Source organism: Sciurus carolinensis, chromosome 5 (assembly GCF_902686445.1).
Source record: "Sciurus carolinensis chromosome 5, mSciCar1.2, whole genome shotgun sequence".
Lineage (NCBI taxonomy): Eukaryota > Metazoa > Chordata > Mammalia > Rodentia > Sciuridae > Sciurus > Sciurus carolinensis.
In genome coordinates, this window is record NC_062217.1 from 112,453,295 (window position 1) to 112,480,341 (window position 27,047).

A 27,047-nucleotide genomic window follows, 5' to 3' on the forward strand; every position below is an offset into this window, starting at 1 on the left:
ATGCATTAAATATCTGAAACTCTTTTTTAGAAAACCACTCAAGCCTATTTCATGCAGAATTCAAAATAACTATTAAGAGACAGGCAACTGATGTGCAAACTGTGAAGCCACTGGGTTTTAAATCTGTATCTTCCATGCACAATTCGGTTACGCTTTACACTCATAAAAAGCCAATAAGAGCAAGAAATTTTCTGAGTCAGAATTTTAAACAAAAAACAAAAACAAAGAAAAGGAATGTTTGCATTTATCTTTTCATGCAGTATATTCCTTTTGATGACAGGAAAAAAGAAAATGAAATATGAAATGGTTTAAAAATGCATGTATACACATACACACAAAGGGGAAAAAAAACCCAGAAAATATGGTTCATGGTTACCATAAGCAAGCAAAGCAACTGAAAACATTTTATCATGCGCAATATATCATGGCAAACAAGCCAGTGAAGTAATACAATTTGTATGCCATATTATGCACAAAATATAACCTTTAAAAATACTTTCATGAGAGCATTGAGAAAGAAGAGTACACTTTTTCCATGAGATGTGAAGTCTTGGTACCTTTTGAGATTTTTAGGAAAATAAAAGCTGCACATTATGAAATACATCTGTAACTAAATACAGCCGTGTCTGTAGCAGTCCTAATTATGAATAAAAGCACATATTATCTCATATTTTTTTCACAATCTATTCTACTTTTAAGTCTCAAAAGGTATCATAGGAAAATCTAAAGCAGTCATATTTTTAACACCCCACATTTAAGTACCTGCAGTGAAATATGGTATATAGGTGTACATATATGCTTATCAATGACAAAGCTATGGGTTCTGGTGCCTTTCCAGAATATTCACGGGTACCCCCAAACAGGGGAGCAGCCATGAATCAGACCTACCGCTAGGAAAGATGGAATACCAGCATTCTTATCTCAGTGGGGCAAGAGACACACAGATGAGTTAAGCACACTCACTAGGGACAGCAAGCACACTCTTGGGCCTCTCTACTTCTACAGTTCTAACACACAAACCGAGCTGATCACAGAGATTTGGAATGCCTGCCAAGGGCTAATGGTCAACGTCAAATTGAGTACAGTCTCGCTCCAAGAAAGCAACGGCTCAGAACAACAGTGAACTTGAGGAGGAAATGAGAATCTGCTTCATCTTTTATGCTCCTCTTCGTGCTGTGCCCGTGCCACTGCTACAATCCAGTCCTTGGATTAGCAGCTACTCCCACAAGGGTGAAGATTTTCATTCCTAGTGTACATTTAAAGTCAAATATTCAGAAAATATTCTCTTCTAGGCTTACATATTATTCCAAAGAAAGCAGAGCTATAGAAAACTCACTTATATATTATCCTTCCTGGTCATAATTCTCAACATTATATTGCTTAACTCTTTTGGAAAAATGCCACACTCCAAATGGATGATGATTTGGAGGTTCTCTTCAATTGAATGATTTGGGCTCAGTCTATGTCTTAAGAATTTACTTTTGTAACTACCAGAAACTGGTGAAGTGCCTTGCTTACTGCTGAATGCTGCCTCCATCAGACTAGTCTTCTGAATCATGTTTGTGGTTTTACCTACTTTGCCTAGAACAACCGACTTGCCAATCAGTTATACATTTTATATGTTTTAATGACATACAGTTTGTGACACCCTTTATAACCAAGGGAAATTCTGAATGTTAGGCAGTAAACTACACTAGAATCTTTCTGGGGCACAGAGATGGGGCTTGGAAAGGTGAGGGTAAATGAGGGAAAAGTGGCATTCACTTGGAGTTCTAACACCAATTCCGGGGCCTTGGCATTTCCTTAGTTTCCTTTTAATCCCTTTTTATTCTTTTTCATTCCTCTGTTCACCCACCTATATGGGCCTGATTATAAAAGAGAACTACTCCCTTCTATCAAAAGTCAAGGACTGCACATATCTAAATGAAATTTTAACCAAAAAGTAGCAATGCTTTCATAAGTGAGAAAAATTAAATTGAGCACATGCCTGATCTTACAATTCAAATTTCCTGCAAAAAAACTAAACACCTTAGGACCAGGGTGGGGGCAGGGGGTCCGTGTCCAAAACAACTACCCAATGAGGGTCTCCAGGGCAAAATGCTATTCCAATGAAAACTCATAGTCCAGTATATTTAGCTGTATTGAAAAACTAGCTAGCTACATTCACACCCTTTCCCTGCTCTGTAGCACAGTACGAGTTAATTTCAGCCCTGATGTTTCTGGAAGGATTTAGACCTTTCTGCTAGAGGAGAAACTCAGAACTGAGGGAATGTTCCTGAGTGTGAGAGGGTTTCATTTCTCTCATACTCCCCATTTCGTATCTGAATATTAGCTTTCCCAGTAGTTTGGAGCTCGGCCATCTGAACTGAATAATGGAGTAGTTTCCTGCTGCCTGTTATATTGGTCCACTGCAACATTAATTCAGGAAAGGTGGGGAAAAAACAAAATTGTAGCTCTTCCTGGTAAATTTCTAAACCTTCCTGAACTCAAGTTAACTGTGAGTCCATGGGGGAAAAGCCAGGAATGATTGACAAATGAAAAAATGTTTTTTTCTTCAAAAGGAAGCTCTCTGAGGTTACAGTGGCAACACTCTACATCCATCAAACATAGTACTGCTCCCTGTGCTCTCAGTTCTCTGGGTAGAAGGGGTTATCTAGAGGGCTGTGATGACTACCAGACATAATAATTACAAGGATGAAGGAAGGAGGAAGAGGAGGCAGAGAGAACGAACATGACTGAATCTGTGCCTTACTTGCAAGCCAGTTAACAAGGAACTGGAACCATCCAGTCTAAAGACCAGCCTTAGAACTGATATTTTAATAGAGGGCAGATGAAAGGAGGAAAGAGATAAGAAATCAGTAAATAAGTCCTACCTCAAGAAAGTAAGAAAATGTAACTCTTGCAAAGTGGGAAGAAAAGAATTGTATACAACAATCTATCTCTATTAAGAAAGGTGAGATAACAACCAAAGTAACTTTGCCATTCTTTCTACCATCCCAAATATGGGCTTAAACATTTTTTCTTTTGAGCATAAATTTAAAGCAACACTGGTATTTATCTCCTCCAATAGTTAATAATCACCAAAGTAAAATTTAAAAAAAGATGCCTCTAATTTTAAAAAGTTAATGGTTTAAAAAAGAAAACTCTTTTGAAGCTATGAACTAGGGGTGTTGGTACCTTGTATCTTCAACTTTGTACAAAGTATTAGGTTTCTAGATAAGGTTTTCCTGCAGGCAATTTTTCTTAGTTACTGGGTTTTCAAACAACACCATAATTTAGTTTGTATAGAAAAAATGTCTCTTCTTATAAAAATTCACATAGATTAGTAAATGTGTTAAAGAACTCACTCATTCCAGGCTCAGTCAAGTAGCTGTAGCGCTTACGTAAAGCTAAAGATGCAAAACTCTGTCGTCTATCTGCTTTCTCCGTCTGAAAAAGAAAAGGAAAAAGAGAGACCCTGTTTCCAACTTCCCTGTGACATTTTCTCAATTTTGAAACATTTTGTAGCATGGCATGATGATATCTTGTTTATCCTTATTTCTCTTCTTATGCATTTTCCTCTCAAAAAATGTTAATTTCATACTGGGATTCTAACACCCCCACCCCAGCGTCTCAACCAAGGAACCATGATTTAGCAAATATAAGAGCACCGACACAGCAGACTACAGGGAACTACAAATAAAAGACAAGCATTACAGAGACTTCTGAGGCTGAGCAGTTAAGTATTCCCAAATTCGTTTATATTCAAAGCACATACATCACAAAGTACACTCACTATGTGAGTACATCAAGGAAAAAGGCACACAAAGTTGATTTTTCCAATTATTACTGTGGTTTCTGTATGTTAATAGGCATAAAATATAGATGAGGAGATTAAAAACAGGTGAATGGTTTTATTAGCAGTAATGTTACTGAATCCTAAGACTGCTGAATCTATGATTGATGTGTGGGTTTTCAAAATCCAATTATCATATAACTTAGAGAAATATCAGAAGGTAACTTAGGAAAACTTCTTTTACAATATAATGGAGCAACTATACTCTTTGAAAAACACCAAGATAAATTTCTTTAGATAAAACCGCAAATGTCTATCAAAAACCAGCAAAGAAATATTTTATATTACATAAAACATAAGCTGATTTGGATATAGTAAAATTTCATCTATTAATCATGATCTTGATGTAGAAGTTGTTACAGTGTGCAGTAGGATAGTAGATGGTAAAATATGAATATGAAAGTCTAAAAAAATTATACATGCCAATCTGTCACATTTTAAAATGTTTAAATAGCTTTAGTTTTTCTTTTGAAACCATAAGTTGGATAATAATATTGTGGAATATACTGGAATAGTCTTATATATACCTGGAGGAAGAGTGAACTCCTTCTTAAGAAAAATACACTCTTTACCTCACTTAAGACCTATAAGAATATAACTTATACATTGCCCACACTTCAGCCCTCTGCAACTTCTTTTATATATTCTTAACATCTGTTCTACCTCTGATAGAATAAAAGCAGAAGTGTTCATATTACCTCATCATCTTGATCTGACTCTGTCTCCTTTTGGTCCCAAGATGCATTGCAGAGACAAGGAATATTATAATGGACAGCAGGGAAAAGAATATCAGGATATGAAAAGGACTGAGTAGGGAGCACAAAATGCAAGCTGGTTTAGAAAGCAAAGCAAATCAAAAGAAGCCAACGAAAAATATCAAGAACTGTACATCCATGGCAAATTAATGTGTGACATTATTTGAAAGCATAAAAAAAAATCTATGAACTACCAGCAGAAGCGATAAACAGAGGACTCCATCATACACACTATAAAAATGACACCACAGTAACAAGACTCAAACTACACAAGGAGACTAATAAAACTTGTTTCAAGAGCTTTAATTGTGTTACAAAGCATTCCTTTAAGTGCATACCAAGGGCCCAATTCTTCAAGACCAGGGAAAGTAAAAAGGAACCAGTCTTAAAAGATACCTTTTTATGTGCTGGCAGAGTAATATTTAAGTTGCAAACAGCTGTTTGAGGCAGTCCTTTTGTTGTCTTTGGTTCTTTCAGAAAAGACAGACGACCACAAGGCTCTTGGCTGGTATCTCTAATCTAGAAGAATTTCAGTAGATGACAGTTACAGAGACTTTTCTGAGGATTCCTGTCTATGTAAGATGAAATATGTTTGTTTCATGAAACTCTTTTAGAGGCAGGAAAGGTAAAGGGAAAGATGGTAACAATTACATCAATCAGGATGGTCCCATTTCAACTTGGCATGACTTAGGGGCCCAGTTCCTAACCTAAGCAATAGGATGCCTGTTTGTCTGATCCTAACAGTTCATAGTATAGTCTGGATTGTATGAATTTTCTTACTGCCTAACAATTTCTCAAAGCTTCAGTTTTTGTAACACATAACAATAACAGCAAATAATAGTAATAAAACAGCCGTCCTATCTTTTGTCCTCTGGAGAATTCTCTGGGTTTCCTCAGAAATGGAAATGAAACTTGAATACTGAATCTGGATTTCATCCCTTATTTGATTATTGACTATTAGCTAGACATGGTACATTTTATTGAAGATTGTTCTAATTATAAAACTTCTTTGGCTGGAAAGTATACTCTGGTAAAAATAGAACAAAATCTCATCTGTTCTTAGAAGTTTACATTAGTGGAATATTTCAAACTAAATAAATTATTAAGACCTTTTCTTTTTCTTTTATTTATTTATTTTTGGTCCCAGGGATTGAACCCAGGGGTGCTTAACTACTGAACCACATCTCTAGCCCTTTTTATTTTGAGACAGGGCCTCCCTAAGTCGTGGAGGGCCTTGCTAAATTGCTGAGATTGCCTTTGAACTTGCAATCCTCCTGCACCACTGAGATTGTAGGCCTGTGCCACCATGCCCTGTTGACCTTTTCTTTTTATTAGCAAAGTTTTGCTTTTTGTTTTGTTTTTTTATGGAGTCTGTTAAAGATGATTTACCTTGATGGAAAATGGCAATCTATTTTCTTTGAAAGCATAAAAATTAAATACAAGTTGCTGTCCTCCTTTGGTCAGTGGAGCCAGATTTCCATAACAATCAACATAAATAGGCTTTCCTTCCAGAACCTTTTGAAAAAGGTAAAAGAAACACATAATATAACATTAATTTTAGTTAGGAAAATTTTGATATTTCAAGTCATATAACTTAATTGAAGACTGACATGTGGGCTGGGGATGTTGTTCAGTGGTAGGCCACTTGATTAGTTTGTGTGAGGCCCTGAATTCAATCCCCAGCACCACACAAACACACACCTACACACAAAAGACATGTTTGTAACATTTGTCTCTTTATTGGGAAATACTTCTATGTTGGTATTTGCCATAAAAATAATTATGTGGGTTTACAATTCGACAATTGTTATTATCATTAACATGTACAAACCAGAATTATGTGTTTAACTTCTGGCAACTTTAAACATGCTTGAGAAAGTACCTTAGGTCACTTACTGATCTAGTCTGAATTATTTTGAATCTTGAATACTTACATGTTTAAAAAAGGAAAATCATGGTAATGTGTATAGACAATGACCATTAAAACAAGAAAATTCAAGTAACCACAGGAAAATGGAAGCCATAACTTAGATTCATTAGTACTCTATTCTAATTAACTAAGATGTTCCCATAGACAAAATGAGAACAAATCTTTATCAAGGTTTTAAAATACTAAGAATGTACTTGATATTTATAGTGCTATTATAACCTCAAAATAAAACCCTGTATCTGGAAAATATAACTAACTTTTTATTGTAAATAAGGTACCTCAATGTCTTTGCTTCTTGCAACTTCCTCAAAATTCTCTTGCTGCTCTAAAGTTTTGTCCACTTTGTCATCTGTCATGCAGAAGCATCGCAGGGAAGATTCTACAGGATCATTCATTTTGGCAAAAACAACAAACTTGGCCATATATGGAACACATATTAATTCTCTGTATAATTGTGTGGCTAACCCAACAGTTTCTAAAACTTGATGGCAGTCTGCAAGCCAAAATCTAAGAAAAACAAAAACAGAATTATGAAAACAAAGTTACTTAAAAGCTAGATCTTAAAAAACAAACAAACAAACAAAAACAAAAACAAAAAACCAGCAAAACCCTCACAATTTAAAAACTTGGGTGCTAGGAGTAGTACTTAGCATGTGCAAGGCTTTTTTTTTTTTTCTCTAGCACCACAATAAATAAAAACTAAAACTCAGTATATGAAGGAAATAAGCCAAAATATTATTAACTTGTTCATTTAAACAGCAAAGGTTTTTGCTGTCCTTTTCAACCCAAAAGCTTTGTTTATTATTCAATAATAATTTTGCTAAGGAAACATTAAGGATTTTCTTCTCCCTTGAAAAACAAAACAAAACAAACAAACAAAAACAAATAGAACATAATACATCTGTTTTGAAAGCATCATGTTTACTTCCCAAAAGGTAATAAAATGAATTTCCTAGTGCTTTTTAGAATCTTTATTTCCATACCTGGCTGAAACATTGGTTGTAAAAGAGACACAGTCCTTTATAAATGTCAAAGGAGTGGTTCCTGTGATGTCTTCCCACTGAGCAGGTGAGGTACCCCCTGAGAAGAGCAGCAGAGATGGTGACTTTACTTTCGGAGATGCTGCCTATAAACTCATCCTCCTCCTGTTCTTCCTGTTACAGCACCTGGCACGATTTTGACACTTTCAATTCAGTGGTGTGTACTAAAGGTAGATTTCCTTTCTCTTCTCCTTTTACACTTTTATCAGCATATTGTAATCTCCTTAAATTTTGATGTATTTTGAGGTGAGGGTCTTTCTATGTTGCCCAGGCTGGTCTTGACCTCTTGAGCTCAAGTGATCTTCCCACCTCATCCTCCCAAGTAGCTGTGATTCCAGGGATGTGCCACAGTGACCAGCTCCCATATTGTGAAATTTTTTTTAAAAATTACTTTTGTGTATGTCTGGATAACAATGGAGAGTTTAAACTTGGGAAAGCCACAATTTATAGTGCATTTTATAAGTGCAATGATTTGTAGTTTCAGATAGATAATATATATCTTTAAAAAAAAAAAAAAACTGGTAAGAACTATCAAGAAAGTTTAAGAACCAGCTCATTTTGTACCTGGATGAACCATTTACTTTTCTAGGGTAAAAGAAAAAAAACCTGTCATTAAAATTACTCCTTAAAAAACAAAACCAAACTTATTGTTAATGATCTTGGACTTGCACTTGAAGTTAAAAATCAGACTGAGAAAATCGAAGGATGAATTGAAGACTGGGATTTCAGGTGCTTATCACAAAATGTGTTCTCCTAAGCCTTATATTTATTTTCCTGGATTGCACTGGTGAATGGAGTAGGTGAGAATAATTACGTATGTACTCAACACTTTCCTATTGGTAGTGTTCTGTGGGATTTATATTTTCCAAAAATCCATCCAATTTCCTGGTAGTATAAAGGGTTGTTGCTAGTTCTGCTACCTCTGTTTGGGTTACCGAGAAATTACCTAGATACTCCAAAGGAATCAGGAATACCTCAGTAATCCAGTAAGTGCTCTATTTCTAATGCTAACTTAATAGCAGGGATGGGGATAGCCCTAAATTTTAAGTGATTCATCAGACCAGCATCTTAAATTACTCCAAGGATAACAGAGATGAGGTGATGGACAAGGAAAAAAATACTGGCATGGATATTTCAAAGGTTTTATGTCTTTGTACAGACTCACTGCAAATCAATAGGAAGTATAGCACCGACTAAGCCAAACCTGTAATGCTACAGAGAAGGCGCAGATTGGGTGTTGTGTCCCCCTTGTATCCATTGGATACACCTTCTCCTGAGGGCGGGGGCACCGGAATGGTCATTGTGATTGGTTTATGGAATTTCCTTCTTCTTGGTTCCACAGTGACAATTGGGCTAAATGTTGCTTTGTTTCCAAGGATCTTTTTTACAATTTCCTCTGGAACAGGTTGGGCCTAGAGATAGAGAAAGAACCTTAAATGAAAATTCACTTTTTTTTTTTCCATCAGAGTTGACTTTTGAAGAAATCTGACAACAACAAAAAAAACCAATGTCTTCTTTACCCTTTCTCACTATTTCAAGGCATGAAAAAAAAAAGAACCAAGCACTGTGGCAGGAACCAGTCAGCCTATTTCCTCAGTAGAATGCAGACAGTACTGGCTTGCATAAAAGGGAGGGACTCAAATAAGAGCAGCTTGTCAGTCTACCTCAAAGTCAAGGACGACAAATATTTAGCTCCGTATACTTTAAACCTATACAGGACATTCCATAAAAACCTCACAAAGTCAACTTGTACCCATGTAAAAACTGAGGCTTTCAGAGGTCAGAAACAAAAAGGCATTCAAAGTTTCAAAGATCTGAATTCCAGTCTGCTAAGCCTACCTCATTCCTTTTGGTTTCTTTGCTAATTTGGCAAAAAAATTCAATATCGGAAACAGGTGAAGGAAACTTCATATGACTGAAATATAAGGTGGTTTCAGACTCCAAGTATTTACTAAAGGCATTCCCAGGACTTGAGAGTACAACTAACTCCCTTGGGCATGAGCTTCAGTCTCATAAGAAGAGCACCAACTTTCAGTTAAACTATTAATTACTATATTATCAACACAAATTAAGTTCTTTTAAGTTCATTTTCCTTATTCAATGAGGAAAAGAGGGACTAGTTAAGGTATAAATTAACTGAAATGAATAAATACAAGAAAGAGCATTCTTGCCAAGATTTCTAGTCAGCTTTCCAAACCAAAGTAAGTTCCAACTGGCTTGGAGGAAACCCAACATTTATGATTTACTTACACCCAAACACTAAAGCTTGCAAGTTTCACTGTAACGATTTTTATGATGTGGCATATTATAAACCAAGTTTTCATTTGTTATTCCACATTCTCAGACACAAGAACCTATGGTTGAAAAAATTATCTTTCATCATAAACCAACTGAGACTTTTGAACAGAAAAACTCTAAAATACCTTATTTAACCAGTTACTAAGTTAACTTTATACTTAATGATTTTCATCTGAAATAGGTTAATGATTCCCAAAATTCCCCAAATGGCCTAATTGGCAGTATTGTTAAGGATGAGTTATGATGATCATTTCCAGAGCAAAACACTCTCACGTGCTCTCTACATGTGCTGGGGAAGACAGTGCTTGTGAAGAAAGTATTTTGCGAACAGTACCTGGAGGCCCACACGAATTCTTTTTGTTAAAGCACCCTCTGGAAAAGATGCTTGGACAAGCGGCACCGTAGTGCTACTCAGAATTCCACCTTCAGGACCAATCTGGTTGCTCTCCTGCTTAATCCGTGAAACAACTGCAAAATACTGGGGAAAATCCTTAGTGATGATCCTGCAGATGCGCTTTTTCCCTAACTCTTCTGGGCTATCAAGTTCTGAAAAGAAAATTAAAAAGACATGAGAATAAATATATCTACAAAATACCTTGAGAGAAACTGTCAGATGATTTTTACTTTTTAAACGTTAAAAATTATACATGTCACTGGAATACCATGTGATATTTCAATTCATATGTACATTGTGTTATGTTTAAATCAGGTTAAATATACCTAGCTCCTCAAACAATAATCATTTCTTTATGGTAAATGCTTTCAAAATGCTTTCTTCTAGCTTTTCAAAATGTATAGTACACTTCAGTCCTTCAGTCACCCTACCGTGTAATAACACAACAGAACATTTGTTTTTTAATGAATATATTTATTTTGGTACTGGGGATTGAACCCATGGGTGCTTTACCACTGAGCTATATCCACAGCGTTTTCATTTTGTTTTGTTTTGTTTTGAGATAGGGTCTTACTAAGTTGCTGAGACTGGCCTCAAAATTGTGATTGTGCTGCCTTGGTCTCCTGAGTTGCTGACACCAGAATTTCTTGTTACTCTTTGTTAACATAGTGTCCACTGATCAACATTTTCTCAACCTTCCCCTAATCTCTTCTACCTCTAGTAACTACCATGCTGTTCTCAACTTGTATGAGATCAACCGTTTTAGATGCCACATAAGAGTGAGATCAAGTTGTACTTGTCATTCTGAACCTGGCTAATTTCACAACTTTGATAGCCAAATTTCTTTCTATTCAGTAGCAGAAACATTTTTATAATATAAAACTACAGTGACCATAATATCAAGTTTTACAAAAATATTATAAAGCTATTGATAATTTGGTGTTTGCAGGAAAAAAAATTTCTATTGAGGAAATCTTCAAAAACTGGCATTAAACACGTGCAGATAAATTTCTATTATTCAAACAGACATCACTCGTTCTGTGATTATTTACAACAGCTGCCAGATGTAGGAATAAGTCAGAAAAAAAAAGTGAGGCCTTACATGAAAGTGAATAAGAACTTATGTATATCTAAAAAGCTCTAGAACTTTATTTGAAACTCTCTTTCAAATGATTTTCAATTATCCAAAAGATTGGTATCATCACTGATTTCTATGCCATTGATGGGCATCAAGATCAATCCATCTATGAATGGACACATCTTTCTTTCTGTCCATTTCCAAATCTACCTCTTCCCCTGTAGGTCCAACTCTGGAAAAATATACAGTTCGCGCATTTGTTCCATCTAAAACTTTGACTCATTTTCCTTCATACTTTGCATCTAATGGTCAAAATCCAATTGCTTATATTTTAGAAATGGCTCATTCTCCTTCCCCAGTTGGTTGTTCAGGCCCTGTTTCAGCTTGCCTACATTACTCAGACCACCTCCTAACCATCCATCTCCTTTCTACTCTCTCCCCAGACTCCAGTCCATCTCCCAAAGTGTAGCCAGAGGGGTTTTCTTTATAAAGTCAAATTTTATGCAGAATTCTGGTAGGTTTAGCTATAATAAATGATTTAAAAATTTATGAAATCATGAAGGTTTGGGCCGAGCTAAGAATATTTTGGAAATGTAGGTTCATGAGGAAGAATTTTTCTTTTAAGATATTAAATATACCTAGAAGTACCACAATAAAAGTTTTCTATGTATATATATATATATATATATATATATATATATATATGAATAACCACTAAATCAGGGAGACAAAAATAGAGAGGAAATAGATTCAAGCTTATGTATGTATGTGCATACACATACATATGTAAGTCCACATGTATTTACATATACATATTATGTATTTAAATATAAATCAAAGTCATATAATTAAATTTGAAATCAGAAAGCAAAAAAATGGCTTATTTATAAAATGTTGTTCTGAGTCCCAGTCTGTCCCACTGGGAGCTGTTTGGGTAAGCAGATGGCTAGAATACTAGGGAAAAGAGACTCTCACCAGCATCACTGGACGGCTACAGGGTTGAAAGGCTTGCTCAGAATAGTATGCTTAGATAGTAGTTCACTAACTGTCATCCTTGGCTTCTCTAAGGTTGCCTAAGGTTTACATAGCTGAGGTTGTTACTTGTTAACAACAACAACAAAAAAAAAAGGGGGGGGGGTTTCCCAACTTCAGGGGATGGAGGATTGGTTTTGTTTTTGGTGTTTACTACTCATGTAATCCTCTCTTCATATCTCTGATACATGCAGCACACATTCTATTACCCCTTAACCATAATATTTCTGCCTCCTTTATCAGATACCTGACTGGGGCTGAGATCATGGCTCATTTCAAACTAAATTTTCTAGAAAGGCAAAACAGATGATTGGATCAATGACATCTTCTCATTTAACAGATCAAAATCTGAACTCTGAGATAGGAAGATTAATTGTCAACTATGAAAAAATATGGTTTAACCCAGATAAAAAATGGAACTGAAAATTTGCTTTCTGTTTCCTACAGTGTATCTCTTTTTCCTCTGCAAACCTAAACACTGGAGAGATCTAAGTGAAGGAAAATAAAAGAATTAGACCAAATATGTGTTATGCATGTATGAATGTGTAGAGACATGTCTAAGATGGTGGCTGGCGTTGGGCCAAGAGGTGGCACATAATTAGTGTTAACATAGCGTGATCCACCTTTGCCTGATAGGTTGATGTCTCTTCTGCGCTAGTGGTTAAAAGATGTTCCTCATTCTTTCTTGATTGGTACCGTGGTGCCCGCTCCAATCGTGCTACTTAATCCTAAGCTGACTGACTGCTTTAGTTTATATAAGACATTCTCTTCACCTCGGAGGAGAACACACCTCTAGATCGCAGAATGAAGGACGCAGTATGCGGGATGCACCACTAAGAAGCACCTCTGATAGCATACACCTCTAGGACGCAGAATGAGGGATGCACCTCTAAGAAGACTCTAAGAAGTAGCACCTCTGAAAGTGTAGCCTCTCTGATAAGGGTAGCCTCTCTGAAAGTGTAGTACCTCTAAAAGCAAGCAAGCCTCTTTTCCTCTAAAAGCAAGCAAGCCTCTCTTCCTCTATAAACTAGCGAACAAGCAAGCAAGCAAGAAAGCAGCCCACTAAAGAAAGATAATAGAAGTAGTTCATTCCCAGTCCACCTCCGATAAATTCCCGCGGGATTGTTGCTGCGGGTGGCAACATGAATGTATTACAATGAAACCCACTATGTATATTATACCAATTTAAAAATTACCACAAAAAAAAAAAGAACTTACAAAAAGTTTAGTATAGGAAAAAAGGAAGGAATCAGAGTTTGCCTAGGATAATATTCTGGATGTGTTTTCATCTATTCAGTAGATGATAGGAAATAGTTTTCCACATAGAGCAAATATTTTTCCCACTCTATTATTTGGAGTGACTCCCCAGAATACATAGACCCTGCTGCATCTGAGAAAGTTTTGATAATCTGTTTAAATTGCTGGGTAGCATATCATCAGCTAAGCAAGTACTTTTTCCTTCAGCCACCAAACTGACATTATGTTGGCCTTCAAAATGACTCAGGACTCTCTTATCGTACAAGTAGTTTCAGAAAACTGCCATGAAATTGCATCTTTCAAACAGGACAGATTTCTTAACTCTGCATGTAATAAGCTGTGCATCCTGAGAGTATGAAATTTGCTCAGGATCAACCTGGAACCACTGAGGAAGTGAGGTGTCTTTTGGGGGGACTGGCAGTGAGTGTTGTGCACTTCTTGGCTGTTGGTATGTGTGTTGTGGGTATCAGTGCATCTATTCGTAAGGACTTAAGGTAGAAACAGCTATACTGGCCCTAGAAACTAAAATAGCAAAATACTGGGAAGAACCATCAATTTGGATGGTTCTTCATCCAGGCCTCAGACTGATGAAATGGAGAACAAAATCTTCTCTGGTTCCCTTAAACCAAGTTATATACTGTTTGTGTGCTTAAAATATTGTAACTTTTTCCTGAGAACAAAAGTAAGTAAAGAGAAATGTAAAGACTATTCCAAAGGAATTTCTTAAATATTGGTTTATGAAAACAAGCATAATTCCTTCGAGAGTTACAGTTAAAGACCAGGCTATTAGATTCTAGGATACTGCATAAGTAAGAAAATAAATGGAGAGTGAATAAGCATGTGGAGGCAAGAGAAGAAGGTGGAAACCAATTAGTAAAGTCACTACAGAATTCTTATCACCTGAAAGTCTGTGACATGATGTTGCTGATATCCATACCATGGAATACTGTGCAGTATTAAATAGAATGAGGTAAGAGGTTTTAATATGCAAAGCTCCAAACATATTAAGAATTGCCAAAAATATAGTCTTGTAACAATTGACTAATCACATCTTTACGCATCTATGTGTAAATTCACTGATTTATGTAAAAAGGAAATGGAGAGGGAAAAGAAAAAAAATCGTGTATTATAAAGAATATATACTCATGAATTATTACATGTATAACAAATATTAAATATGTATATACATAATAAATGATAAAACACAGTATACAACATTTTACTTTTCCCATTTTTTGCTTTAACAAATAGGAAATTGGCCAGGTGTCGTGGCAACACACACCTATAAATCCCAGCAACTCAGGAGGCTGAAGCAGGAGGAGTCTAAGTTAGAGGCCAGCCTTGGCAACTTAACAAGGCCCCATCTCAAAAGGGAGGTGGGCAGGCTGAGGATGTGGTTCAGTAATAGAGCTTCCTGGGTTCAAGCATGGGGGTGGGTCAGGGAAAGGAAACTGAAGTACAATGACCTAATGACCCTAGCTGAAAGTCTGAAAACAGGTAATTAAGGACACAGCTGGCTGGAGAAGGCTGCAATTGGGAATCAAGGATAGGCTCTCAACACTCAGCTACTCTAACATCCTGACTTGTGGCCATGGTACCCAGCATCATGGGTACTTTCCCTAAGGCTTATGATTCTAAGGAAGTTATGAGTAAGTATTAAAAATTAGGGCTTATATTCATAAAATGCAAAGAAATCACACTACATTAAATGCTGATTAATACTGAGGACTCTGCCTAAGGTAGGTACTCAACAGGTATTTGGTGAACAACAAAATCAACTGGGAATTATTAAGAGTCAGACAGTATAATTCCTTAAATCATACTCTACAGTATATGTAATAGCAGAAACTGGTTGGTGTTTCATAGTTTTTACAAAAGATTGTGCATGAAAAAGTAGATCTAATCTTTTTACTTTTCAATCCACTATGTAGTTTATTATGTCTGTGTTTATAACTCAAATTAATGAATGTTCTCAGTGAATTAAAAACTAACAAGAATATAAAACTCCTCTGAAAGTTTTGTGTTGGAAACATAAAAAGTATTTCAGAGAAGTCAGATTTTCAAACAAATAGCAATGAAGTCTGATATTCTAAAAGTGAACAATGCCAGACTCTTTCTAGGACTGAATTTCTTTGTATTGAGATGTTAAAGGGGTCTGTTACTAAGGTCAAAGAAGCAGCAATATATTGCCAAGAGCCTTTGTTTTGCTTCTATCCCTTACAAACCGAGAAAAGCTTAAAATAATCTGCAGCATAAATCAGACACTTGTATCACATTCACACCAAATCCCTAGCACGTTGCACAGTGCGTCCCGAACTGACTAGGTGATAGAATGCAAGTACTAACTGTCAAATCACAGATTCCTACAGTTCCCAAGTGGAGATTCTGACTGGGGAGGTAGAGCCTGAAAATCTCTTTTTCACACTCACTTAAGGAGACTTTATCACTTGACACATTTGGGAAGTAAGGTCTTCGTGGACTCTTATCTTGTACCTGGCTTTAAAAAATAAAAAATAAAAATTCAGAACCAAATTATTATTTTGGTACTGGAGACTGAAGCCAGGGACACTTTACCACTGAACTACATTCCCTATTTTATCTATTTTATTGTTATTATTATTTTGAGACAAGGTCTCGGTAAATTGCACAGGCTGGCCTTCAATTTGCAATCCTGCCTCAGTCCTCTGAGCCAGTGGGCTCAGCCAGAACCCAAATTATTAAAACCAGAAAAGAATCCCATGAAAAACAGCTCAAGGATAGTTCAACATGAGAAGAGTACCTTACATGGCAACAAAATATCCATTATTTTTAAAAGAACATACTAAACTACATTTTTTTTTTTTTTTTTTTTTTAAAGAACATACTGGGCTGGGGATGTAGCAATTCCCAGCACTGCAAAAAACAAAACAAAACAAAACAAAACAAAAAACAACAACAACAACAAAAAAAATTAAACTACTCCAAGATAAAGTATTAAAGAAAAAAATGATCTAAATTGTTGTAAGGTGAACAACGAAACATAAGCCTAAGATTAAACATAAGAGCTTCTTTTAAGGGTCTCCCTATTGGTCTTTTGTTTTAATCTGTTACTAGTAAAGTTTTCACTAAAAAAAGAGGATTCAATGGAAAGGAGAGGGGAGTACTAGAACAGGTAGTTTAGATCAGGAAAAAGGTTAAAATTTACAATTGCTGAATATCTATTTTGTGCCAGGTCAATTATTATCTTGTTTACACAGCATTTTGGCAACGTAAGTATCTGAAGTTTAAGGAGGCTTATTTCTTGGTTAAGTGGCTTAACCAAACTGACTTGGTTAGTTTTAGAGCTGAGATTAGCACTCAGTCCTTAGAAAGGGGATAAAGAGATGAAGTCACAAAGAAGGACTTCAACCATTATTTAACAAGTGTCTTTAGAGACTGCCTGGCACATGGGTGGTGACTGAACAATGAATGAGTAATAAGCAGATTTGCAAATACCTTGGGTAAAAAGATGACATGACTTCTAACTGGCTCAATCTATGAGCAGAAAAGCTCTGATTACAGTGACTCAGTGTTCTAAAGCCTTCTTGCCTCAGCAGTAATAAATTAATTCATTTAGTTTATTCATAAAAGGTGGGACAGCATCTTCTGTAACTGAGGATCATAAAATGCTTTGTGAATAGAAATGGTTATGGATACCATGATACAAGGAAGCATAAGTAACAGAATGAAATTGTATTCAAACTAAAAGTTACTCAGAGCTTTCGAATGATCATGCTGATTAGTTCCGCCTCTTACGTGAGTATAATTTAATGTTGTCAAAAGGGGGTACAGCTCTCCTGTATCAAATTAATTTCGAATGGTGTTTGTGACTTCGTCAGATCTGAGTCTGAATGATCTATAAAGGGAATACAAATGACCTTAAAGTTTTACTAAAGATGATATTTATATCTAGCGATAATTTGTGATCAGGTAAATGCACTGCTTAGTTTACTCCTCTAAGAATGGTGTATTTGATGTTGTGAGGTAGGAAAAAAAATAAAAGCGGCTCAGAATGTTAGAATTCAAAAGGGCAAGCTAGCTATTACAGGTCTGTGGAAAGCCATTATAAACAGGTGCTTGAGTTCAAATCCAACTCTGTAAACAGTGCACATGAACTTTGGCCAACTTTCCTTAACTTCTCTGAGCCCTTCTTAACTATAAGATAAGGATAAGACATTTCTTCTGGTATGCATAAAATTAAGTAAATGTCAGGAAGCCTCTCTGCACAATTGTGTTCACATAATGACTTAGAAAGGTTACATATTCTAAGGTTACAAAGTTTTGGAAAATTGGAGAACCAATCTGTAGTAGATTTAAGGTCATATGCAAGTTGGATTTTTTAAAAATCATCAAATTATCTTAGCTTTATATCTTTACAGAGTATAAATCTGGATTGCTATAATACCAATTTCACTTAATTTTAAGAATAAATTTTACTGATTGCAGAAAATATTAGATAAATTAGAGAAAATGAAGAAAATAAAAGATAAATTTGTAATATTCAACTCTAGTTGCAGAATGTGTTGAACATTATGTACCTGTAATATATTCACTAAAGTATTTTAGAAAATTACATTTATTTTGTTGGAATTAAAGTCCAGTCTATCTAAATATGCAAATTCTGTGACACAGTCACCGAAGATGTTACAGGGAAAAAGCTTCAAATGATATAACCTGATCCTTCTTGGAGTAAACATAAGAGGAACCACAACTCCATTATGTCACTCTTCAGAACAGTACTACATCAACCATGGGGAAACAATTAATATAATTCTATATTCAAAATCGAGGATACAAAGATAATCTATATACAGAATAGTACATCATACATAATGTCCTTTTTTGGTGGGGGGGGTGTACTGGGGATTGAACCTAGGGGTGCTCTACCACTAAGCTACATTTCCAATTCTTTTAACTTTTTGAGACAGGGTCTTGCTAAGCTGCAGAGGCTGCCTTGAACTTGAGATCCTCTTGCCTCAGTCTCCTGAGTTGCTGGGATTACAGGTATGTGCCACCATGCTGGCCATATATAATGTCTTAAACACCATAAATCAATTATTCAGCATGTGTAGCATATGGAGAGAGCTACGCATGCTGAATAATTGATTTATTCTAAGGGCTCAGATCTCTGCATCTGGCACACTGGCCTCTATTCACATCAACACACAAGGTACAGAAGGTGGCTTCCTGACCTCTGAAAAGGCTAATAGTCCTGCTGTGCCTGACATATGAAGCAGGGTGTCTGATTCCCTGTTCTGACCCACTAATGTTTGACAGTGACATCTCATTGCTGGCAAATCCATACATACAGACATATATAAAACTTGGCATTATTACTTAATGCTCATTTGCTTTGGTCCAATTTTTATTTCCCAAGTAGTTAGCTGGTTTGGGAGACTATTCTGGTATAGGTCATTTTATAATGTGATATGGTCTTCAGTTGATTTAAAATGCCAGTTTATGGAAATGGACTGAAAATAGGCTAGTGTTTTACTATGATTTGTTTTCAGTATTTTATTTTTAAATCTTATTTTCGTTTCTGTATAAAATCTGATTTAACATTTTTTTCATGATTTAAAAAAAAAACTGTTATTATAAAATTTCTCCACCAGATGGTGCTGTGTACAAATAAAGCCACACTACTTTTCTGATTTCAACTACAATGACTTGACACTTTTAAGATTACTATTTATTTGTCTAATGGTTGATAAATTAAAGACATATGAACCAATAAAAATGTGGAAAACTTAGAGACAATTTAAAATAACAAGAACCAAAATGGAAATTTTTAACTGAGAAATCTATTTCTAAGATTGCTGATAGATAAATTTGGAAAATTTTTCTGTTACATAATAGGTACCAATTTCCCTTTCCACTTCAATTTAAAGGAAAACGACAGTATAATTATTGACTCTAAACTATATGACCTTAAGAACTTAATTTGTTCTCATCTGAAAATTAAGGACAAGTGAGGAAATATTATTCTGGCATTACAGGCTGGCTTTGAACTTGTGATCCTCCTGCCTCAGCAGGGATTACAGGTATGTGCCACAGCACCTGAACTGGGATTTTTATTTGATGGCACAGATACTTAGGAAACAATAATTTTGTTTTTAAAAACCTAATAATTATGTAAAACAAAGTACACTGTCTAGAGCATCACTGTGTAATACAAATATAATGCAAGCCAAATATGTAATTTTAATTGTTCTAATAACCACACTAAAAAAATAAAAAGGAGTTGGGCATGGTGGTATAAGCCTATGATCCTAGTGACTCAGGAGGCTGAGGCAGGAGGATTTCGAGTTCAAGGCCAGCCTCAGCAACTTAGTGAGACCCTGTCTCAAAATAAAAGTAATAAGGGCTGAGAATGTAGCTCAGTGGTAAAGTGCTATCCACAGTGCCAAAAACAAATAAATAAATAAATAAATACATAGATAAATAGATGGGAGGTCTGGGGGTTAGTTCAGTGGTAGAGCACTTGCCTAGAATGTTTGAGTCCTGTGTTTGATTCCCAGCACTGCATAAATAAATAGACAATTAAATTGAATGGATCTGATAAGATAATAATTAATTAATATTCTAATTATTATAATTATGCTGGGGATTAAACCCAGGTTCTTGCACATGCTAGGCAAGTGCTCTACCACTGAGCTGTATCTCCAGCCCTGACGAAATTAATTTTAATGACATTTTATTTAGCTCAGTATATCCAAAATATTATAATTTCAATGCATAATCACAGTTAAATTATTAATGAGATACATATTGAAGAGGACAGTAATCATGTATCTCGTATATTTTACATCTGCAGTCCATTTCAGTTACTACTAGGCCATTGTAATGGGCTCTCCAGCCACAAGCATACACTGGCTTCTATACTGGACAGTGCCAGATCAGAACATTTCTCAAGTTCTTTGATTCATAAGTTAAGGACCTCTAAAGAGGAAGGATCTGTCTAATAATAAATGTTCCCAGGTCCAACATAACCACAAACAAATACTCTTTGGGATCTGACTTTGGAAGCACTATTTTAACATGTTTAATTCAGTTCTAAGAGTTTAATTCAAGTAAGGTTTTCACTAAACTTAAAAGTGGTTTAAATTTGGTGTACTGTTTGTTGATGTGCAGGGAGTGGTGAATGTTTGTTTTCTATTTTGCAGTCTTTTTCTCTGCCAAGAACACACTAATTGATAAGAGCATAGACAGATCTCTGTCTGCTGCCAAAGAGAAAAGTTGCTCCTGGATACATGATACCTTAGTGGTAAGGGAAGGTTCTTTGCACCCAGACCAAATGCCCTCTATGTCATTCTAGCTTTCTTACTTCAAGAGAGCTTTGCTACACACCTGCTTCATTAGCATAACCGCAGATGACTTTGTCCCTGGACTTAAGGGTGCTAGAAGTAGGTCTTATTTCTCTACTATTTTGCAGCTATAAAGTTTTTCCTGAACATATGCTATATCTTTTTAAGTCATACAAGAACTAAAGGATATCATTATTAGTAATGAAAAGCTTAAATACCAGCTGACATTTTTGCGACAGTTTTGTTCTACACAGCACTTCCATAGGCATCCTTTATTTGAGAATATACAGGGGCAAAAGAGTACAGTAGAAAGGTAAGTGGGTGTGGAGACAGAAGCCCAAATTTTGGAAGTCTACCTATTTACTGTTTCCTGACAGGGTGGTGGTAGCAGGGTGTATGTCTAGCCAATATGGTGTCCTTGAGCAATATGAAAAAGGGAGACCACCTGGGTAGTGAGAACCACACAGGTATACAGTTTGGCAAGCAAGTAGTAGCACTGAACAAATTTAAAAAGAGTGCCCATTTGTTCTCAGGTCAGTGACAGAGCAATGGAGTGGCAGGTCAGAGAGGCAGGATTTCAGACCCCACTAGCTCTCCTGTACAAATTAACATGGCCTGTGACCATAACTGAACCCTGGGCAAGCAGTTCTCAAGCATCAGGGAAGGAGGTAGGAACTTAACATAGAGTAGCTCCTCTACTGCATATTAGTTCCCTCTGAGGTGTCCTCCTTCACACATTTAAACTCAGGTTTAGAGAGAGTGAGCACTTGGTTAGGGTCACTTAATAAGTGGTGGAGACAGAATGGGAATCCTGGTCTATGTGACTTCCACAGATCATGGTCCTAACCACATTACTACGTTGGGCAAATTCTCATTTTCCTGGATTTTCCTTAAGTTGTTTTATAATTAAATTAGTGTACATGGAAAGGTTTGTACATTTTAAAACACCATAGAACATATCCAATCTTTATAATTGTGTTGTTTAGTAAAAATCAGTGATCAAAATATTGGCAAGGATGGTTTTTATTTTTTATTGTTTTGGTAATGGGGATTGAACCCAAGATTACTACTTTACCAGAGCTACATCCAGTCCATTTTATTTTTTACTTTGATTCTTGATAAGTTGCTGAGGGTCTTGTTAAATTGCTGAAGTGCATTGAACTTGTGATTCTCTTATCTCACCCTCCTGATTCACTAGGATCACAGGTGTGCTCTAGTGAGCCCAGCCTATGACAATTTTTAAATACTGGGTATTAAGATTTTCAGAGAAGGGAGTATAAAAGGACTGGCTATTAGTATGTAGACTGGTTATAAGGCATCACACAGAATTAAGGAAAAGGGAGTTTAAAAGGAGACACTTATAATAAGATAGGCATTATCAGGGATCATTGGCCACAGATGATAGATGAAGCCTAATTATTCTGAACTAGGAAAATTAATAAGTTAAATAAAATAATCATAGACCAATTTACTTCTATTTTCCTTAAGGAAATCTTGAGGGATCTGGTCCCTGGTTTATTTCATGCACTGCTTTTCTCTTGTGAACAGTAATTCAGGAGCAAAAAGGAGAGAGGCCCAGAGTGGAGAGATAAGAACACAAAACATACAACCTGCTATGTGGCACTTATGCTTCAACCCCACTAGAAGTTTGATTAGCTGCACAGTCCAGGAAAATGATGGGTTAACATTTTTTAAAAAGATAGAATGATTTCTATTTTTGCCTGATTTTGGAGTTGGGAATGTTCTGATAAGAATGAAGTATTTGGGGGCATGGGAGAAGAGTGGTGGGACTTAAGACTTGAATTTGGTACAAAATCGAACTGAGATTCACTTATAAAATGTGTGTTGTTATTCCTTCATCATTACTATTTTTAAATTTAATACACAAACAAAACCACTGTGCCTTGAAAATTTAGTTCTCATTTTTGCTCTCACAGTCTCTAGGGCTTGATTCTTTAAACCTGGAATTAATTCCTTTTAATTATCTAAAATGGAATCAATTATGTCTGGTCTTTAAAAACGTAGCAAAGAAACTCAATTTACCATTTCCAGGATAACCCACAGACTCCAGAGCAGAGAATTATATCACTGTTTCTTTAAAAAGACAAGTAACATCGGTGTGGCTGTGCTGGGATACCATCTGTCTAAGCAAAAGACACAGCTAAGTCCTATTTGAAAACTAGTTTATTGAAAACAAAATGAAAAGACATCCACATGAAATCAAAAAAGTACATCCCCCAAATAACCCTTAAAATTTGAAGAAAAATTGACTTTTGCCTGATAAGTCATCCTATATATAACATATGCTCAAAAAATGAATAATATGTTATTAGAATATTTAGTATTTTTGCTAGAAATGCACTGTCCAGTGAGGTTGTCACTGGCCATGTGGCTATCTTAAATGAACCAAAATAAAAAAAAAATTACCTTCCTCAGTTGCACTATTTATATTTCAAGTGCTCAAGAACCATGTAGACTAGTGATTACTTATTTGGACGACACAGGTGTAGAACATTTCCACCATCATTAAGTTCTATTGGGCAGCATTGTCTTAGAATAGTCAGTGTTCTTTAAGAATACTATCAGTGTCTCAATTTGTTTTAAAGTCAGTGTTCTGCTAATTTTTTTCTCAAGAAGATTAATATTAATGAATACTGGGGTAGAGAAAATGGACTAGAGAGACCTTTCCTCCAGATGGCTATATACTGTACATCTTTTTATCTATTCACCTGTGTCTGACACTGGTGACAAAAGGAGGAAGGTGTGACCTTGCCCTCTAGGAACTTACAGCATCAGGTAGCTCTATTAAAAGAAAAGTCTTTGTATGGCAGATAGTACATTTTCAAAATCACATTAGTATTTAAGAAACACTGGATTCTTGAAAAATTTTTCATACTGTTTTCCTTAAAAGGATGAGATGACTATCATCTATAAAAAACCCATTTCTGTTGCTCTCTCCATTTTTTAACCTGAATCATCCATATTCTTTTAGCACTTCCACAAATGCTAATTCATTCTAAGCATTTGTTCTTTTCAAAACTTTTGACTGTGTTTCTCTTCATGTCATATGAGAGAACGACTATATGTCATGCTATGGAACAAGTTCAGGAAACAATAATTAGAAATTTTAATCACCACTGAATGCTCCCATCCTTAAGAAATTATTTGAAGTTATAGATAGTAGGTAATATAAATATCAGCATATGTACATGTATTCCTTCAACAGCATATATGCATTAAATGTATAACTTGCTTAAAATGACTGTTCTGGTCCTGATCTAGACACAATATAATCTGGACCAAATTTGGAAGTTTGTAGCAATTTTCCACTGTAGGTTTGTTTTCTTCTTCACAGGGCACACATTTCTAAAATAAGTGGGATATTAAAGCTCTTTGAAAAACAGAACTAGATTGTAACCTCAGTGCTGCTCTTTAGTAAGGTAACCTTAGATAAGTTACTTGACTTCTCTGAATTTCATTTCTCTTCCCTGTAAAGTAGGAATAAAATTACTGAGTTTGCAGTGCTATATTTTTTTTTCAAATTTTTCATATATAAAGGCACTTATCAGTGCCTCATGAATGCTGGATGTTTTCCAGTTATTAGTTTCCCTCTATCTGGTTATAAAGGCATCTTTAACATTCATGGTTGGAGGTAACCATATCTTATACAAAACTTTTGGCATGACATTTTTTTTTTCTTGTAGAATGAATATAATGTGACAATAACTGAAATTTAACAGGGCATACTATGTAAAGAGGACTATTTCTGAAATAAGAGCAATTCACATAATTATTTATTCTTTTTAACATGAATTCTATAAAGCAAGGAGGGTTTCCTCTATTTTACCAAAGAAAAAGGCTCACAGGGATCAAGTGACTTGCCCAAGAACATCACTCAAATACCAAGTTGGTTTAGCTCCTTTGTCCATATTCTGAACCCACAAGAAACTCTGTTAGATATATTCTAAAACTCAGTGAATTAATAAAAGTGAATTTTATAGAATGTGAATTACATCTCTGCTAAAGCTATAATTTTAAAAAATTGCTGGATTTGCAGTGCTTAGGAAGTGAATACAAAGTAAAGATTAGCTCTGACATTTTTCTCTATAGCATCAGATTTTATGAGTTTGGTCTCCCCCCTGCCCTACATTATTGAAAGAAATCTCTGTTAAATAACTTCTCTCAAACCAGTCTGTTATCAATGTCTACTAAGAAAAACTGCTATGAGTCTAAGCATCAGACATCCTAAACAAGATTTGTTTGAGAAAGTGACCTGCTCAGCTGTGTGCTGGTTTTACTAGGTCAAAGACTAAGACACCAAAACATCACAGACTCCAACAATTATCTTGAAACTTATTTTTTTAACTTATTATGGCCCAAGTGATATTAAAAATTCATGAAGGATATTGAAATATGCTGGGAGAAAATTGAATGAGCTGAAAGAGTCTGGAAATAATTCCAAAAATAAAATGTGAACCTATTTTCTTATAAATGCTCCACATATTTCACATGCCTTTCATTATTACTTCATCTCACCTTATCCCTTTTTGACTTAGAAAACTTTCTTGGGATTTGGAAAGATTGATATATTTGATTAAAAACTAAAAGAATCGTCAGTATTTGCACATCTGTAGTGTGTGTGCGCACATGTTTGTAGGGGCAGTTGTTGGATTAAATGCCTTAGATACAGAAAATAGCAAATGCTGATGAACTTGGGTCCCAGCTTAAAATACAACAAAGTGAAACTCAGGGACTGTTCCATTCAATCCAGTCATTCCTTATTTCTGCCTGCAAACACTGACAGAAAAAAGGAGTCATCATTATTACCTTCATCCATGCCATTAAGTAATTCAGTTAAATCTTCATTTTTACTGTCAAATTGATGTTCCTTCCATGTTTCACCATTTTCACTCCGAAGAACAATGAGTTCTCTCTCTTTTCCCCTCATGGACCCAAAGTGAGGAATTTCCACTATGACAGGGCTGGAAAAAAAATCCACATTATTTTGGTATCAAATTAAATGTATTTATAGTATCATACTAAAAAATGTTTCATTAACTATATATTTGACTGAAAATCAGAGGTGCCACTCAGGTTGGGAATGAGTTCAAAGCTGCAGAATCATTTGCTTATTCAATAATAATATATTAGAAGCCTGATAACATGCCATCATTCATTCATTCACAAACAATTCTTGAAGGCCTACCATATGTTAGGCATTAAACTTAAAGGGGGAAAATATCCAGCACCATATACATAGGAAATTTGAATCAGGAATTGAAAGATTAAAATAGGCCATAAGAAAGAAAGTTGTTCCATTTTTAAAACACAATAGGTGTAGTATACAAAATGCTAGCGATTTAAAAGGACACAGTCATTTCTTTAAAAAAGAAATTCTGTCAATTTCCTAATTTGAGAGATCACTGCTACATTTTTCCCTTAGCAGTAAAGCAATCCATAGAGCAATCTACTTGCTCCAACAGTCAGTTTCCAAGACCCTCCAGGCCTGTGTAAGTTTTCTCAGATTTTCAATTTGTGAATAGGGAGTGGGCGGCTTCATTTCCTGGCTCTAACATGAACTGTAGAGGAATACTGAAAACTTTGTGGAAAAGCACTTATTGGTTTGAAATTGTTACATGAAGACTTATTAATTTTTGACAGTGTCCTTTTGCAAAGGGATGTAAAAAGAATGGCTGCAAATTGAAGATAGCCAATGAAGCCATGGGAAATAATTTTGTTAAATTTTAAAATGGGATAAATACTAAAAAAGATGGATGGAAATAAGCAGACCACAATCACACACAGTTTATGTAGTTGGATTGTGCAGCTTTATTTTATGACATTTAAATAGACAGTATCATTATTCTCCTACAGAGGTTGTATGTAACCTCACCTCTTAACCTGTGTGTTTATGTACACATAATAATGGGAGATACAGGTTTAAATAGGGAGAGAATAAAAAGGGATAGTAGTTGCAAACTCATGAATATTTGATTTGTTTTACAAAATTATTCATCTAAAATGGGGATTATAATTTCAGTTTTAGCAAAATAGTCAGAATTAATTCAGATTAGGATTTTAAATATAATTTATTAATATTAGCCTC

The 27,047-nt window shown here is 35.4% G+C and overlaps 1 protein-coding gene across 1 annotated transcript in view; it reads right to left on the reverse strand.

Annotated features, from left to right (window-relative positions):
* The window catches only part of Ank3 (ankyrin 3), a 320,745-nt gene that overhangs the window by 42,334 nt on the left and 251,364 nt on the right, over window positions 1-27,047 (reverse strand). The window contains 9 exon segments of the mRNA XM_047553901.1: window positions 3,348-3,429; window positions 4,534-4,560; window positions 4,987-5,109; window positions 5,980-6,105; window positions 6,799-7,027; window positions 7,504-7,600; window positions 8,765-8,972; window positions 10,193-10,404; window positions 25,769-25,923. Of these exon segments, the coding sequence (XP_047409857.1) occupies window positions 3,348-3,429; window positions 4,534-4,560; window positions 4,987-5,109; window positions 5,980-6,105; window positions 6,799-7,027; window positions 7,504-7,600; window positions 8,765-8,972; window positions 10,193-10,404; window positions 25,769-25,923 (1,259 nt within the window).